General features: G+C 41.5%; 1 protein-coding gene across 5 annotated transcripts in view; it reads left to right on the plus strand.

The window, feature by feature from the left end:
- LOC135494139 (uncharacterized) overlaps nt 1-15,569 on the plus strand; it is a 231,908-nt gene that overhangs the window by 97,068 nt on the left and 119,271 nt on the right. For all 5 annotated transcript variants that reach the window (XM_064781942.1, XM_064781941.1, XM_064781943.1 and 2 more), the window contains one exon: nt 1,842-2,022. In XM_064781942.1, the coding sequence (XP_064638012.1) occupies nt 1,842-2,022 (181 nt within the window). The remainder of the gene's footprint in view (nt 1-1,841; nt 2,023-15,569) is intronic.

Below are 15,569 nucleotides of genomic sequence, written 5' to 3' on the forward strand. Positions count from 1 at the left end.
CTTAAATTATGTCAGAAGATAGTAAGGTAATAGGTAATATTGTTGAATAAGAATGATCAAAATATTCTGAAATAATTTACAAAGACGTATCGTCAAAGATTTTCACCATAAAAAACTTTAACCAACTTTCGATCTTATATCATTCCTGGTTTGGCCACCTGAGGGCAATATGCAAATCGCCCAAATTATTGGTTGCAGCTTGAATGGTACTTCATAATATGTAAAGTGCTAACTCTAGTGAACTCACACAACTGCTTGACATTGACAACCCCCCGTCCTTTTGACATGTTTAGCTCACCTCTTAGCAGAGGTGAGCTTATCCCATACCGTGGCGTCCGTCGTCCGTCGTCGTCGTCGTCGTCGTCGTCGTCATCCGTCGTCGTCCCTTGTCCGTTAGCAGGGCACGTTTCGTAACTGTTAGAGCTATTGAGTTGAAACTTGGTACACATGTACCCTTATGTAATGACACCTTGGAGACCAAGTTTCGGTCTGATTCGTTTCATGGTTTGGCCACCAGGGGGCCAAACGTTAAAAGTGAAAATATGCAATATCTCCCTTAATAGTAGTCGGGAAATTTTGATAAAAAATATGGTAGGTACTTCTAGCAAAGGTGCATCATATATCCTCTGGGTTTTTGATTTGACCTCCTTTTCAAGGTCACAGAGGTCAAATGGTGTAAATTGGCCGTTAGGATGTAACGATGGCACGTTTCTAAACTGCAATGACTATTGATACCAAATTTGGTACACATTTACCCCTTAGTCTGGTGATCTCAGGGACCGAAGTTTTGTCCAATATGATTCACCACTTGACCACCAGGCGGCAAAATCCAAAAACCTTAAAAATGTGATTATTCCTTAACTTCTTGCCCGATTGCCACCAATTTGATATCATGGGTACATCTAACCACCATACAGTATATGTCACACAGGTTTTTAATTTGACCTTCTTGTCAAGGTCACAAAGGTCAAATGCCGTAAATTCGCTGTCAGGCCGTAACTATGGCACGTTTCTTAACTGCAATGACTATTGATCAAAAATTAAGTACACATGTACCCCTTGGTCAGGTGATCTCAGGTACCGAAGTTTGGTGCGATTTGATTTGCCGTTTGGCCTCCAGGGAGGGGGCCAAATCCTAAATTCTTCAAAATGCCATTATTCCTAGTAATGACTTGCCCGATTGGCACCAATTTTATATCATAGGTACATCTAATTCTAACAACCATTCAATGTGTCACCCGGGTCTTCTTTGATTTGACCTACTTTTCAAGGTCACAGAGGTCGAATGTTATGTAAATTGGCCATTTTGGGGAAATTGTAATTGCTTGGACCTACATCAAACCTAACACTACATGACACAATACCATGCTCTTTATCCATCTTTCTTCCACATGAGGTGAGCACAATGGCCCTGGCCATTTCATTTAGCTAGTGCAATGGGGGAGTCCCCTAAACCCCCGTCCTTTTGACATGTTTTAGCCAGTGCATTCGAGGGGATGCCCCTTCCCCTCACCCCCATTGCACTCTCAAAAAGCCCTTCTGAAACGCTTATCCCACGGCGATGGAGTGGAACCCCCAAACAATCTCGAGTCCTTCTGACACTTTATAGTGGTGCACTAACCTCAACCATCATTACCCTTCCTTTTCGTGCTATTGCTGATTCCAACCATAACGCTTCCTTTTCATCATGCTATTGATAACCTCAACCACGTATACGTGCTAGAGGTATCTTATTTCATTACACAGTGCTTTTACAAGATTACTAACAAACAAATATAGAAATATAGAATTATAACCACAACCGAACAACTGGAATTGTAGTCTGTGTTGTTTTGTTTCAGAATTTGGTATTAACTCGTTACCGAAGGAACATCTTGGTAACATGTCGACTACAAGACTTGTGACAGCAGGGATCGATAGGAGTATTACAGTGTATGACATCAAACCAGATCTTTTAAATGACACGTACAGGAATGACACTTACTGGAAGAACAGTTCCTCAACTCGCATTGTAGGTCTTGGGTGAGTTGAAAAATCATGCAGAGGTCTCGTTTTAGCATTTCGATCTACCTGCGTTGTCAAATATCCATTCTTCATAAGCCTCTTTGGAGATACCAACCCGCAATGCACACTGATATTGAAAGGGAGCACTGTCAGTGCTCCACACGGCCTGTGGTGGAACTGCTAATGGTTTACACATTGAATTCATGTTCAGAACTAAAAAAACTGCACTTTTCTACGCCTCATATTTTGTTAATCGCAAATTATTTTCATCAAAACTCTGACATTATATCCATCAGTATATTCATGTTAATGTGCCCTGCAATTTAATGCATCAAATCACATCAGAGTGATCAGGTAATTTTAGCAAAAATTGTGTGAACAGAACTGCCCAATGTACCAAGCGCAGTGTTTGGCTACAAATCAGCAGATTTTAAAATGGCGATCGTTTCGACCAATCTGAGAGGGCACACTTATTCATCAATATTTTGACGATCTTGGCCAAGTTTTAATGAACTGACTTACAATTCTTAATCATATTGCGTGAAAAATGTATTTTAAGTATGTAATCAATTTAAGTTGATTGCTTGGCGCAGTACGCAACAAGTTGCATGCAGTTACTCTGCGATTTGATCAAGTGCGTCTAATTTGATGGGTTTTTTTAATTTCGGTCACATAATGTTTTAAAAACCAAATAAAATGGCAGAGAAACTTATCAAATGGTTATTTCGTGCCTTATGCGTTAGTTTAGCAAGCTTGTTGCTGAAAAAATTATCAAAATCGTCTGTGTTGTTCAAGAAATTGGAGGAGTTTTCTCCCGATTTTCAGTGAAACACCGAAAGACACGTTGAAGTGAAGCATATGGCTCTTGTTGGCCCCTTTTCAATTCCACAGTTCATTACGTTGCCATATTTGGGCATAAATGGTGCATGCCCGGAACTACCAAAATTGTGTCTCCGAAGAGGCTTACAGTGAAAGGAGGGGACTTTAGGATTGACGTACACTACTGTCTTTAACTGTTTTAGCAAGTAGAGATTAATCCATACATCAGCGCTCAAAGTTCGCGCCTAAATGGTCGCATATGCAACAAGAAATTTCATAATGCGACCAGAAATGTCCCCGTACTCGCACACCTGCGAATTGATTTTTTACAGTTTTTGCGAATTGTTTTGACAACATGCGACTGAACTCCCAAATCACCCATTTTACAAGTCTGCGAGTGATTCAAACAATAGCGATCGTATTCCGTAGATTGCGAACAAATTATTGAAAATGGTGTGGCGCGCGATCGTTTTTGATTTTGGATTGTAGACCCCACATCACTCGCTTCCCGCTCAATCCGATCATCGTCGATAACGCCCAAGACTACAGCGCCACGGCACGGAATTGAAAGGTAACATAACTCATTAACATAATTCATCCACTCCCTGAGGCCTCAACACAATGGCCACTGGTGACGATCGCCAGCGCAAGCCCCAGCAGCGAAAGCTTTCGTTTTTGCCATGGTTAGTGTGCAACAGTAGTAGCATTTACCCTAAGTATTTCTTGATTAGTCATTCATTTATCTCTTGTATTGCATGCCCATCTGATATGTGACGTGAGCTGGACTACAACTGAGCAGAGTCGAGTTGCACTGAGATGACCCCGTCCCGTCATTGATTGACGTAATGTTTTTGAATCGTCGGCGCATCAATCTCAGCTTCTCCCGGGTCCCTTCCAAACATGTATTCCTTGAATTAGGCCTACATTGCCTAGAACATATGATATTAACTATGCAGATAAAATTGGCCTAGTAGAGTTTGATTTGTCACATGGAAAGATGTCACCAGGGCGTGGTAGCACGTGGTCGTCAGGATTTCCCGCCGAAATGTTTTACACTGAACTTACCCGTAACGGGCCGGCGTTTGTTTCACTTACTCCTATTACTTCTCTACTGAGGCAAATAAAAATTATTAGTCTCGTTTGAAAAATAAGGCAGACTTTTAATACTTGCTGATGCTGTTAAAGGGAGACTCCTAAATATTGCAACTCAGCTCCTAAAAGTTGGAGGTAAGGAGCTGAAAATTCAGCTCCTAAATATTGCAACTCAGCTCCTAAAATTTGGAGGTAAGGAGCTGTGTGCTCCTAAGTAAAAAATTGAACTTTGAGCCATGTACATGGGGTGATATGAATAAAGACTAGGAAATGCTTTTACTTAAAACTTCACGTTCATTTACACTAGGCATTTCTGTACAAAATAGAAGTAAAAGCATTTACTAGTGTTTATTCATATCACCCATGGTCTTAGTAATAGGAATTACTCCACAGAAAAGAGACCCACTTCTTCCTGTGAGGTCATCAAAAAATGTATTTTCATGATTTTAAATCGATGTCCATTACTCAAGCCATGGATCCTGATATGCTCCAAGGGATGGACAAGATGAATGCATGCATGTACATTTGTTGTCTTGTTGGCTTATTGTTGGCTGAATGTCACAGTTAGGCCCATCTTCTCATTGCATTTACATGCCCCTTAGAAAAAAATTAGTGCAATTCAGGTTCTCCCAAGATTGGGTCTATTGTTTTGTGAGCCTAATCCCTGAACAGATAATCGAGCATCAGTGGGGTATCAGCTCTCGGACAATCAATGGACTGCGCATGATATGACCAACACTGGTCAAACTAATGGTGTGTTCACACTGGATGCAAATTGATACCGAATTCCGTTGAGCGCTCTCCGGAATACGAATTGGTTAATCCAGTTTCAGAACGGTCGCGTCACACTGGCCCGAATACGCATTCAAATCGGTTTAAAACGCGCCACACTCAATGCATACTAACGACGTGCCATCTATTATTATTATTATTATTATTTATTAACCTCCCATATGGGAGAATAAAATTTACAAGTACAAAACATATAAGTATATAATATCACAGTATCACACAGTCATTATTAACATGTTAAAATCGCGTAAGGTGCTTGACCATTTCCATCTCCCGGCCATGCCTATTGCCAAAGTTCAGGTCAAAGAGGAGTGTCCTCAGCGAGTCAACACCACCGTCGCTAAATGCGGAGAATCCCGGCCTCGCCCTCGAAAATGAGGCCAAAACCGGGGAAAACCCCGCCGCAAAGATGTTGCTGACCAGCGTACCTTTGACCAACGAACCGGCGGCAACATACCTTGCCAGGAAATGGAAATGCAAGTCACATGCAAGGGAGTTGATTTTTCCCTATTCTATGGCAAAACGAAAAACGATTTGAGTTAATGAGATCATTTAAATACATCAGTTAACTAGTTCGGAGCACTAGTTCCCGCGGTCAAAGGTCACTTTCCATGCGCCGGGCGCATGCGCAGTGCGATCGAAAACCTTAATTCGTATCAAGCGCGTCACACTTGAAATCTCAATACGGTTTCGTTGATTCGGATTACCTGATTCGCATTCAATTCGGTTTAAGAACCGTGTTGGTTAAAGGGGATTGAGATCGGTATGAACCGAATTGAGTGTGACGCCCCAATACGTATCAACATTTTAATTCGCGAATTCAATTCGTGTTAAAACCCCAGTGTGACCACGGCATCAATAGTTATAAAGGTGTTATTTGTCAGTCAATTTTAAATTTTAAAAAACTGGTTGCTAGATACATTTAAATACATTTATATACATTTAGATACATTTAGATACATTTAGATACATTTGTAAGTGAACTCTCTAGTTTCCAAAAGCATCGCAAAAAAAATGATGTACTCTTTTTTTCTTTCGTGACCAGACGATCATCAACTGATTTACTTATCTGAGGATTATAAGACAAGCTCTTGATAAGTCGTACCGCTCCAAAAGGCGTTTAGAACTGTACGAATGGTTTTATCTTCAAGGGGCTGTAAACGTAATGTTGCATGACTTCTTGGAATGAATAAAGACAAGTAAATTCTATTACTTAAACTTTAACTAGGCCTTCCGGTAGAAAGCTGAAAGCAATTGCAAGTCTTTCATACCACGCTTTGATATAAGATCATCATGATGTTGAATGTTCTCTCATCCTCAGTGTCCACGTTCCTCTCATTCTTTTGAAAATATTATAAGTTTTGGGGAAGAAACTAGGCAAACTTGCCGAAAGAAGGAGAGCAATGCAAATCTTTAGATCCAATCCTGGAAGGTGTGGGGGGGGGCAAATCAGCCATTCCCCAGAATGCTATTTAATAAATCTAGTAAATATCTTATGCCGCAGTTGAACTGCTCAACACATTACTGACCAATTGAATTCCTTAAATTCTTTCATCAGGCCGATCACCGGAAAAGAGAAGTGATATAATGAGGGGGAGGGGCAAATCAGCCATTCCCCAGAATGCTATTTAATAAATCCAGTAAAGACAATATCTAATGCTGCTGTTGAATGGTACAGTGCGTGGCTGAACAATTGAATTCCTTAAATTCTTTCATCATGCCGATCACCGTCAAAAGAGAAGTGATATAATGGTCATCACGTAACGACACTAAGAATGTTCTCTTATCTTCAGTGTCCATATTCCTCTCATTCTTTTGACAATGTTATAAGTATTGGGGAAGAAACTTGACAAACTTGTTCAAGAGGAATTGTCCCATGCATAATGCATCTGAAATTTATTAATTAGCTCAATTTCCATACATTTTATCCCAAATACTCAATCTCATCCCTTCCCATACACTAAACTGAGATAGTAAACACTACAAATATAATGGGAAACCATGTTTATTTCCTCAATAATGTGAATGAAAATACGTGTACTGCCTCAACAGTAATAATGACGGCAGTACGCAGTGAAACCCTTGTACACAAAGGATTACCGGAATTACAATTTTAGTCCATCAAGTTTGTGTTTGAAAATGTGAAAAGGTTTCCGTGTCATCGTATCACATCGTTCCCTATTCTACTCTGTTCATGGATGGTCCGTAATGCTATTATTTAGTTTATGACACCCGGACGAACCGACAGAATCACAGACTGAACCGCTGTTCGTGTCCTGATAATAGTCCTGTTATAGTTCAGATTTTAGCGGTTCATGTTTTGATTTTCTTCGGTCCGTGTATCGCCTACATGAACATTCTATCAGTTCAGTTTGGTTCCTAATCAGCCGTTTCGCCAGTTTCTATCGTGTCGTGACTCTGATGAGTGGCACTGACCAGGGTCCGGTCGCGTCATTGTGCAACAGAATGACGGATGACGTTCACGGGAAAACTACAGGAGAAAAAGATGGGTGGCTGATTAAAAAACTTCTACACTGTCAGCCCTTTATCCTACTGATTTAAAAAAGATAATCCCCAAATTTCCCTGCTGTTATCTATCCAAAATGGCCCATCCGAAATGGCCAAAAAATCAAAAATAATTCTCTAGTCCAGCCAACCTGGCAGTCCCGGCTGCGCCGCCATCCAAACAAAATGGGAGGACACAACACGAACACAAATCAATGCATGTGTACATTGTTTCCAGCAAAATTGGAGTAAACTCTCAAGACGAATTTTCCTAACAATAACAAATGAAGTTCAGAAACCGCAACATATTTTCTGTGGTGAATTCCACATAACACACAGGTACACTTCACTCAAAGACAAACTACCAAAAAAATGTACAGTGTACTCATCATAATCATAATGATAAGAAACAGGTGTTAATTGCATCTTGATTAGTTCCGTCCGTGGTGATCGGCTCTTCAGTCTCTGTCCGTAGATAACATACTAGAGTAAACAGCGCAAACTATGCACCTTGCATTTTTCGTTTCATTTAAAAACTAGCTATTCGAGTGGTGTCCATCCTTCATCCATCCGTCCGTGGACAAATTGGGCATTTTGTAACTAGAAGACCTAGGCACTTCCAATCTGGCTGTTGGGAATAACAGCCAAAGATATGCTGCTGACATAAAACTCAGCGGGTCAACTTTGTTCACATTACCCCTAGGTCAGATGACCTCTGACACTGAATTTCGGTCTGGTCTGGTTCTTGCCTTGGCCACCAGGGGGCCAAAACTGAAAACATAAAAAATGTGACATCTTGCTTATTAGTTATTTGTTTGTGATAAATTTTCTATGGTAGGTACTCCTAGCAAGGCTACATCTGATATCATACGGGTTTTTGATTTGACCTACTTTTCAGGGTCACAAGTCAAATGGCGTATGCACGTTTCTTAACTCCTGGGGCTATGGGTGTGAAAATTTGTATACATGACCCCCTTGGTCAGATGACCTATGACAACAAATTTCGGTCTGATCTTATTCTTGACTTGGCCACCGGGGGCCGAAACTGAAAACACAAAAAGTGCCATAAGTCATGAACTAATGACTGTATCATCTCCAAATATTTATCACAGGTACTTCCAATTAGGATACAGGACATAATATCTTGGGTTCAGATTTGACCTATTTTTCAAGGTCACAGAGGTCAAATGGCGTAAATTGGCTGTTTGAGCATAACTGTAGCATGTTTCTTGACTGCTAGGGCTATGAGCTTGAAACTGTGTGTGTATGACCCCCTAGGTCAGGTGAAGTCTGACACCAAATTTCAGTTCGATCTGATTATCCACTTGGCCACTAGAGGGCCAAAACTGGAAATGTAAAAAGTGTGATAATTCTCTAAATAATGATCCGTGTTCAATTATTTTTTTGTGGTAGACATCTAAACGTCTGACTTGCTGAGGACGAAATGCCAACACATTCATTGTAGGCCTAGGTCACACTTTTTCTATAACTTGGATTGCGAAACTTCCTACCCAAAACATAGTTACCTTTTTGGCTCACCTGTGAACCTTTACAATGTCGCAGCGTCCGTTGTCCGTTGTTAGACATGGGTGGCTCGCTTCGTTACCGCTGAAGCTATTGAACTCCAACTTGGTACACATGTACCCCTTGCTGACCGCTACTCAGAGACCAAATCGCGACCTCATATGATTCACGGTTTTGCCAAAAGTGAAAGTCAAATGTGAAAAAAAAGTAAAACGCTAATTACTGGTCCAAAAATGTTAGAAAAAACTAGTAGGTACTTCTAGCAACGCTACATCACATCCTCCTGGTTTTTGAGTTGACTTACTTTTCAAGGTAACAGAGGTCAAAGTCTGTCAGCAGCACTGCGGTTAGACAATGGCGGCATGTTTTGTAACCGCTTTAGCCAGAAATCTCAAATTTGGTACAAATGTACCCATGGTAACTGCTACTCAGACACTGAATTATGGCGTTATATGATTCACTGTTTGGCCACCAGGGGGCAAAATGTTAAAAGTGAAAATATGCAGCTGCTCCCTTATTACTGGTCCGAAAAAAATTTGGAAAAAATATGGTTGTACTTCTAGCAGTGACTATGAGTAGTGCAACGATTGCCGATGACATTTTGTTAATCAATGTTTACATGCCTACTGACAATGGGGGAAGGGAAAACCTTAGGGAGTTTAATAGAATCTTGCAGGAAATTTCGGCTATACTTGATGTCAGTATTGCTGTTGATGTCATCATAGGGGGTGATTTTAATACTGACTTTGATAGGCACGACTCGCAAAATACACGAGCTCTACAGGACTTTATTGCAAATGAGGGCTTGATTCTCGGTCTGACTCTCGAATCTCGTGATGTTGAGTATACCTTTGAAAGTAAAGCTACGGGTGGACGATCACTATTAGATCATTTTATTGTTTCCGAAAGTGTATTTAACAAAATAAGTAGCTACAATGCGCTTCACAAAGGGTACAACACCTCAGATCACTTAAGTTTGCATTTGGGACTTCAAATGAATATGCAACATCTGGGCCCCAACGCTGACACAGTTGGCAATGAGCCCAAGCAAACCCAGCCATGGGATAAAGCTACCCCTGAGGATATTTCTAATCATGCACAAAACCTTAATCAGAAACTAAACCTCATAGATATTCAGATTGATGCAATTCAGTGTCAAAATTACTTCTGTACTGATCACTTTCAGCAGATAGAGCAATTTCATGATGAAATAATCCTGGCGTGCATTGGTGCTAGTGAGGAAACAATTCCAATTATTAATAGTAATGGTAGAAAGCCTGGGAGAGCTGGGTGAAATGATGAAGTGAGTGAGACAAAAACAAGGGCCAAGGCAAGGGTTGGTAGCCAACATTCGCCGCCACACCAGAGCTCTCTACCATTTGGCTGTGAAACGAAACAAGAAAAATCAGGATAGGATTGCTGCGAACAAATTAGCTGAGTCCTTAGGTAGTAACAGTAGTGATGAGTTCTGGAAAGAGATCAAAATTGTGAAAGGGAAAGGCACTGTACACCCTACTAGTATGGATAATGCGAAGGGAATGGAAGCAACTTGTGAACTCTTTGCTGAGAAATTTAAACGGTTGTACAATTCTGTATCGTTTGATATAAATGAGATGAATCCTTACTAAATTCGAGAAAAGTTGTGTGTTTGTGCGCTCATATCTCCCAGACCGAATGGCTGATCGGCCCCATATTTTGCATGTAGCATTTAACGGGTCCTGAAAATGTCCTTACGAAGCCCGATTTTTGAATTTCCAACTAACATCCGATATAACGCCACTTATTGGTTTTATCTAATGTTATTCAGCTTGCCCGCGCGGCGATTTTACCTTCGCGTCATGCGCGTCACGGGCGACGTCACTCCCGACACAGCCTGATCGCGTCACAGCTCCAATGTCAGGATGGGTCTGCTGACGTCATGACGTCACAATGCGACGTCTCGAGCCCTGTCACTTCAGTCAAAAGCTTGTGCGCGTTCACACACAGCTTGGTGATCGATTTTTGTTCGGAATCAAATTGTGAAAAGAAGGTTTGTATTAAATGTATTGATTGATGGCGGCCACGAAATCTGAAATCTGAAGTTAATTCCTCTAGTGATCATTATTTGCACATATTTATCTGTATTAGTTGTCATTAATACCCTCTTTACACTGTATTTTCCGGCAAAGTGCCTCCCATGAAGAAACAGCGTCCTCCCACCCAAAAAGGCTGGAATTGGAAAGCAGCACCTACTGGACAACTTTTCACAGCTACCCTCAGATTGATGGTGACCGCCTAAATGGTCATGTTTTGTATTTGTACTCGTGTCGATGTGACTCAATCCGGGCAAGGACTATCGAGGATTAATTGCCACTTATACCTGGTTTTTCAACTGTAGATTTGGGCCAGCATAAGTCCTTGGATACTGAAATTCAGAGGATCATGTCCGGAACACTGAAAAAACAACAGAAACTAACAGATGAGACAAGAGTTTCGGACATTCGCTAATATCTGGCAAAGGCAAATTTCCTTTGCATTGCCCCAGAATTGACACCTGATTGTGATTCGCAGGCAGAAGTGCCAAATCCAACGACACCAGTGAAAAACACTGTGTCCAAGTCACCATTGAAGACAAGGCAGGTTGCGAAATATAAAAACTGTAAACAGCTCAAGCAAAGCATTAGTGATATGAGGAAGAAACATTTAGAAATTCCGGTTGACAAAATGATTGCCATCAGGAACTTAAGGATGAAACAAAATAATAAAGGAGCAATAAATACTTTAAATCAGAAAATCAAAAGAAAAAATGAACAGATTTCTCTAATTCCTCAACCCCCAACATGTTTATAGATCAGCCGCCCTCCCTATTACTAATCCAACATAGCGCAGCAGGGTTTAAAACCTCCTTTGAGTTGAGAATATGGGTCATTGCTACTTTGTGTGATTATTACATAACCAGAGGTGTATAAACAAGCCTAATTCTAAACAATGCAGTCTGTGTCACCCTAGGTAGATGTTAATTACCAGTATATATGTTAGGCGCTATCGACCGATTTGCGCTATCGATTGATCGCACAGCGCCATCTATGGATCTGTCGTTTCTGCAAGCATCGGTCGATGGCTCAGCACGATCTATCGATGGGTTGTATAATGGATACTGGGATTGGACAGGAGTGGGTGATGAGGGCCGTGCGTTGGTCTGCATGCGGGATGTGCTCGAGGGGCGGGGTAGGGGGGCCGGGTAGGCCGAATGGTTTTTCCTTATTTGAATAGGTAGACAGTGGATGACAGTGGGTGCTGCATGCTATTCCTTTCTGACGACAGAGACATTTCTTTCTCTTGCAAACACTTGCATGCAGATTTGGTGAACTTCTTTTCTTGACACATTAACTGGGCTGCCAGGCGTAGTGAAATTTCTTTGGTGTAATCCCACTTCAAGTGCCGGTAGGCCAGATCAATACCTCCATCCATGGCCGTAGGGGGTAATGTTGGAGCCAAAATACTCATGCAATGTCAATACTCGTCAGGAGGGACATTCGTCGTTCGCACAGCGCCATCGATTGATGCTTGCACTTTCGATCGATGCCCACACTAATTACCAATCCGTAGAAAGCGCAGCGCTATCGCTTGATGGCGCAGATCCACTGATAGCGCATAACATATATACTATGCTTGATATATATATCATTGTTTAGTGTAGCTAAGACTATTCTGACTGGAAGCATGGTTGATTTTTGAAAATAGTGACTTTGATGAAAAAAAATTTTACAAATATTATAAAAGTTATTTTGTTCTTAGGACATTTTATATTTGGGATAATTTTGATAGAACTTTGACTTAACCTGATTATTAGGTCGATGACTACATGAATATATGAGCAGTTTTGGCAGTGAAATGTCTCATATTACAAAAAAAAGAGGATTTGTAAGCACTCTCTTTGCATAAATCTACAAAATACATTGTATAGTATAAACAGGCTTCATCCTAAACAATGCGCTTTCTGTGTCACCCCAGGTAGAGATTAATTGGTAGTATACTGTCTTCTCCCACTTAACCGAGCGCCAGGAAAATGGCTCGAAAATGACAAAGTCCAGAAACATGGCAGTCTGTAGTTTTTACCGGTGGGCTGCAAACATTCAATATGACAGCCAATTATATTGATCAATGGTGATAGGAAGACAACCTTGTAAATGTTGTCAATTCAATAACGCCTGGTCGCGGTTAGGGCTAGTAATCCCTGCAGTCAGGGTGATGATTATTGAAGTTACGTAAGTCCATGTAAATGGTTGACCAATCCAGAGTCTTTCAAATGAATTTATTTTATCTAATCGATTATGGAATCGTTTTCTTGTGGGGGAAATCCAATAAAGGGCACTTTCGTGTCAAATGTCATAATTGTTGTCTGCCATCTCGCTTTGACCACGTTCTTCTGGTAAGAGGCACGCAATGCGATGGATTTTGTGGGTAGGCCTAGCAGGCACCCTGATGATTTTAACGTATGGAATGGAGCATGGAGTTGATGTTGACAGCCACAGTCTCAATCAGAAGATTGACCATATCGAGACATACCAATTGGAGCATGCTATAGGATTACGTCATGCTGAAACTGCTGCGACATCCTTTGCTAGACACCACCGCATAGCACCGCAGACATTTAGACGTTGGTTAAGCACACATGATGACTTGTTTGCCCTCCGAGATAGATCAACTCAAGACCATAGAAGACGGAGGAGACAACGGCAACACGGCACTGATGCACAAGGTAGTGTTTCTACAAGCATTATATTCCTCGCTAAATGAATTTCCTTCCTTGTTGGCCTATACCGACCGGAATAAGTCCGCTTCTGTGTCATGGACGGAAGAATAAGTAGCATTATACATCAAAGCGACTGACCCTGACCATGCCTTTAACAATATCAGTATGATTGTTCCTGGGACCCTAGGACTAACATTTCGTTCATACCTGTGGTTATCGCCAATCAATATTTCCAAAGATGTTAAACGTGTTAGCTTTTTTATTTCAGCATAGTGGCCCGAAATGGAAAAATAATTTGAACACCTGGTTCCTTGAGCCCCGAAGATTTGGTTTCCCTGTTTCCGGTGAGGATATTAAAGGGCAAGCTGGAAGAGAATTTCGGCAGTGGTGGGCAGAGCTTCCGAACGAAACGGAGGCCGAAAGACAAGAACAGAGACCCCTGCGCTACCTTTTCCATGCATCTGCACATTGGCTTAGCAACTTTATGGAAAGGTGAGCTTTATTCCGCTGTTGCATGGGTCGGCCTTAACGTTCGGAATGGATTGTATTCGGTGAATTTTAACAATATGCAAATTCCATTTCAGGAAACAAATCAGCTATCGAAGGAAGACCAACGATTCAAGGGGGTTACCTGACAACGCCCAGGCTTTAGTTGCCGACTACCGGGGAGATTTTGCCGACCTCATCAGAGACGCTGATTTTGATGTCATCATGAACATGAATGAGACGTTCGTGTTGTTTGATATGGTGCCAAGATCAACAATGGAAGCGACTGGATCCCAGAATGTTGACATTAGATCATCCCAAGGCAACCCGAAACTTGGATGCAGGGTGACTCTGGTAGTTACGACAGATGGACGAAAAGGACGAGCCGAGCTATTTTTTAGGAAAATCAGAACTTCTATGACTAAAATTGTTGTAGGTTTGTCATGGATGCAACAAAAGCATTGTGCGTGTCTGACTGTTCAGAAAAGTAATGTAAATGTTCATACTTGTTGTTTGCTTTTCCAGGTAACTGGTAGTCCACAGGGTTGGGCACGACACCAATCGCTAATCGAGTGGTTGCAGGCCCTGATTGTGCCATTTGTAGCAGGGGCCACGTTCCTGTTACTTTTAGACAGGTATCCGGCGCATCGAAATCAGCAATTTCGTGATGCAATCACCTCAGAGAATGGGACAGACACTTTTATCCCAGGACGATGTACTTCGCTGCTGCAGCCCTTGGACTTAATCGTAAACAGGAGCTTCAAGTGTCACCTGAGGACAATTTGGAAAGTGTGGAAAATCGGCCACACCGATGATCAAGGACATTGTGAGCGGATCACCAGGCGGGATATGGTCAGGATGATCAGCCTCGGCTGGGAAAGGGTCACACAACAGACGATTATGAAGGGTTGGAGAGCCAGTGGCCTAGTTCCTGAGAACGATGACGAAGTCAGGGTAGAGATAGTAAATGATGAGCTTGAGCAGTCTGTTGAGGGGATTGAGTTTTCGGAAGGAGAAGAGGATGATGATGTTATTGATGATGACGTGTAAATCCCGTTTGGATAATAAAATTGATTGGTAAATTGATAAGTAAATCTGTTCTTTAATTTATTCGTTGACAGCAAGACTTCTTTATTGGGACATTCTGCAGACCCATGAAGCTGGCTTTATCATAGACCCTATATTATAAATTTCTGGTCAACCGACACTATCGGCATACAATGAGGACGCTAGTTGTATTGTTTTCATTCATTCAGTACAGGACTACCCGATGTCAATGTTCATGTCTTTTATCCACTTACGTGGAAGGCATTGGCATTGCCCACGAAAAGGGAGTCAATTATCAGCTGTGGCTGTTCTTTCTAATGTTCGCCTGCCACCAGTAAAATCGGCCTATTCATTTGGACTTAGTCATTTTACGATTCAGCCGCGCTCGGTTAAATGAAGACAGTATATACTATGCTTAATATATACATGTACTCTGTTTCCACACATATACTGTCTTCCTATACTGCTAATACAAAATAACCGTGTCCATACATTGGGTGGGGTAAGCAATAGGGTTCACCACATGCAGGGCGATATTTTCTTTGCCCACGTGATAAATGGGCAT

The sequence above is a fragment of the Lineus longissimus genome, chromosome 9 (genome assembly GCF_910592395.1).
Source record: "Lineus longissimus chromosome 9, tnLinLong1.2, whole genome shotgun sequence".
Classification (NCBI taxonomy): Eukaryota; Metazoa; Nemertea; class Pilidiophora; order Heteronemertea; family Lineidae; genus Lineus; species Lineus longissimus.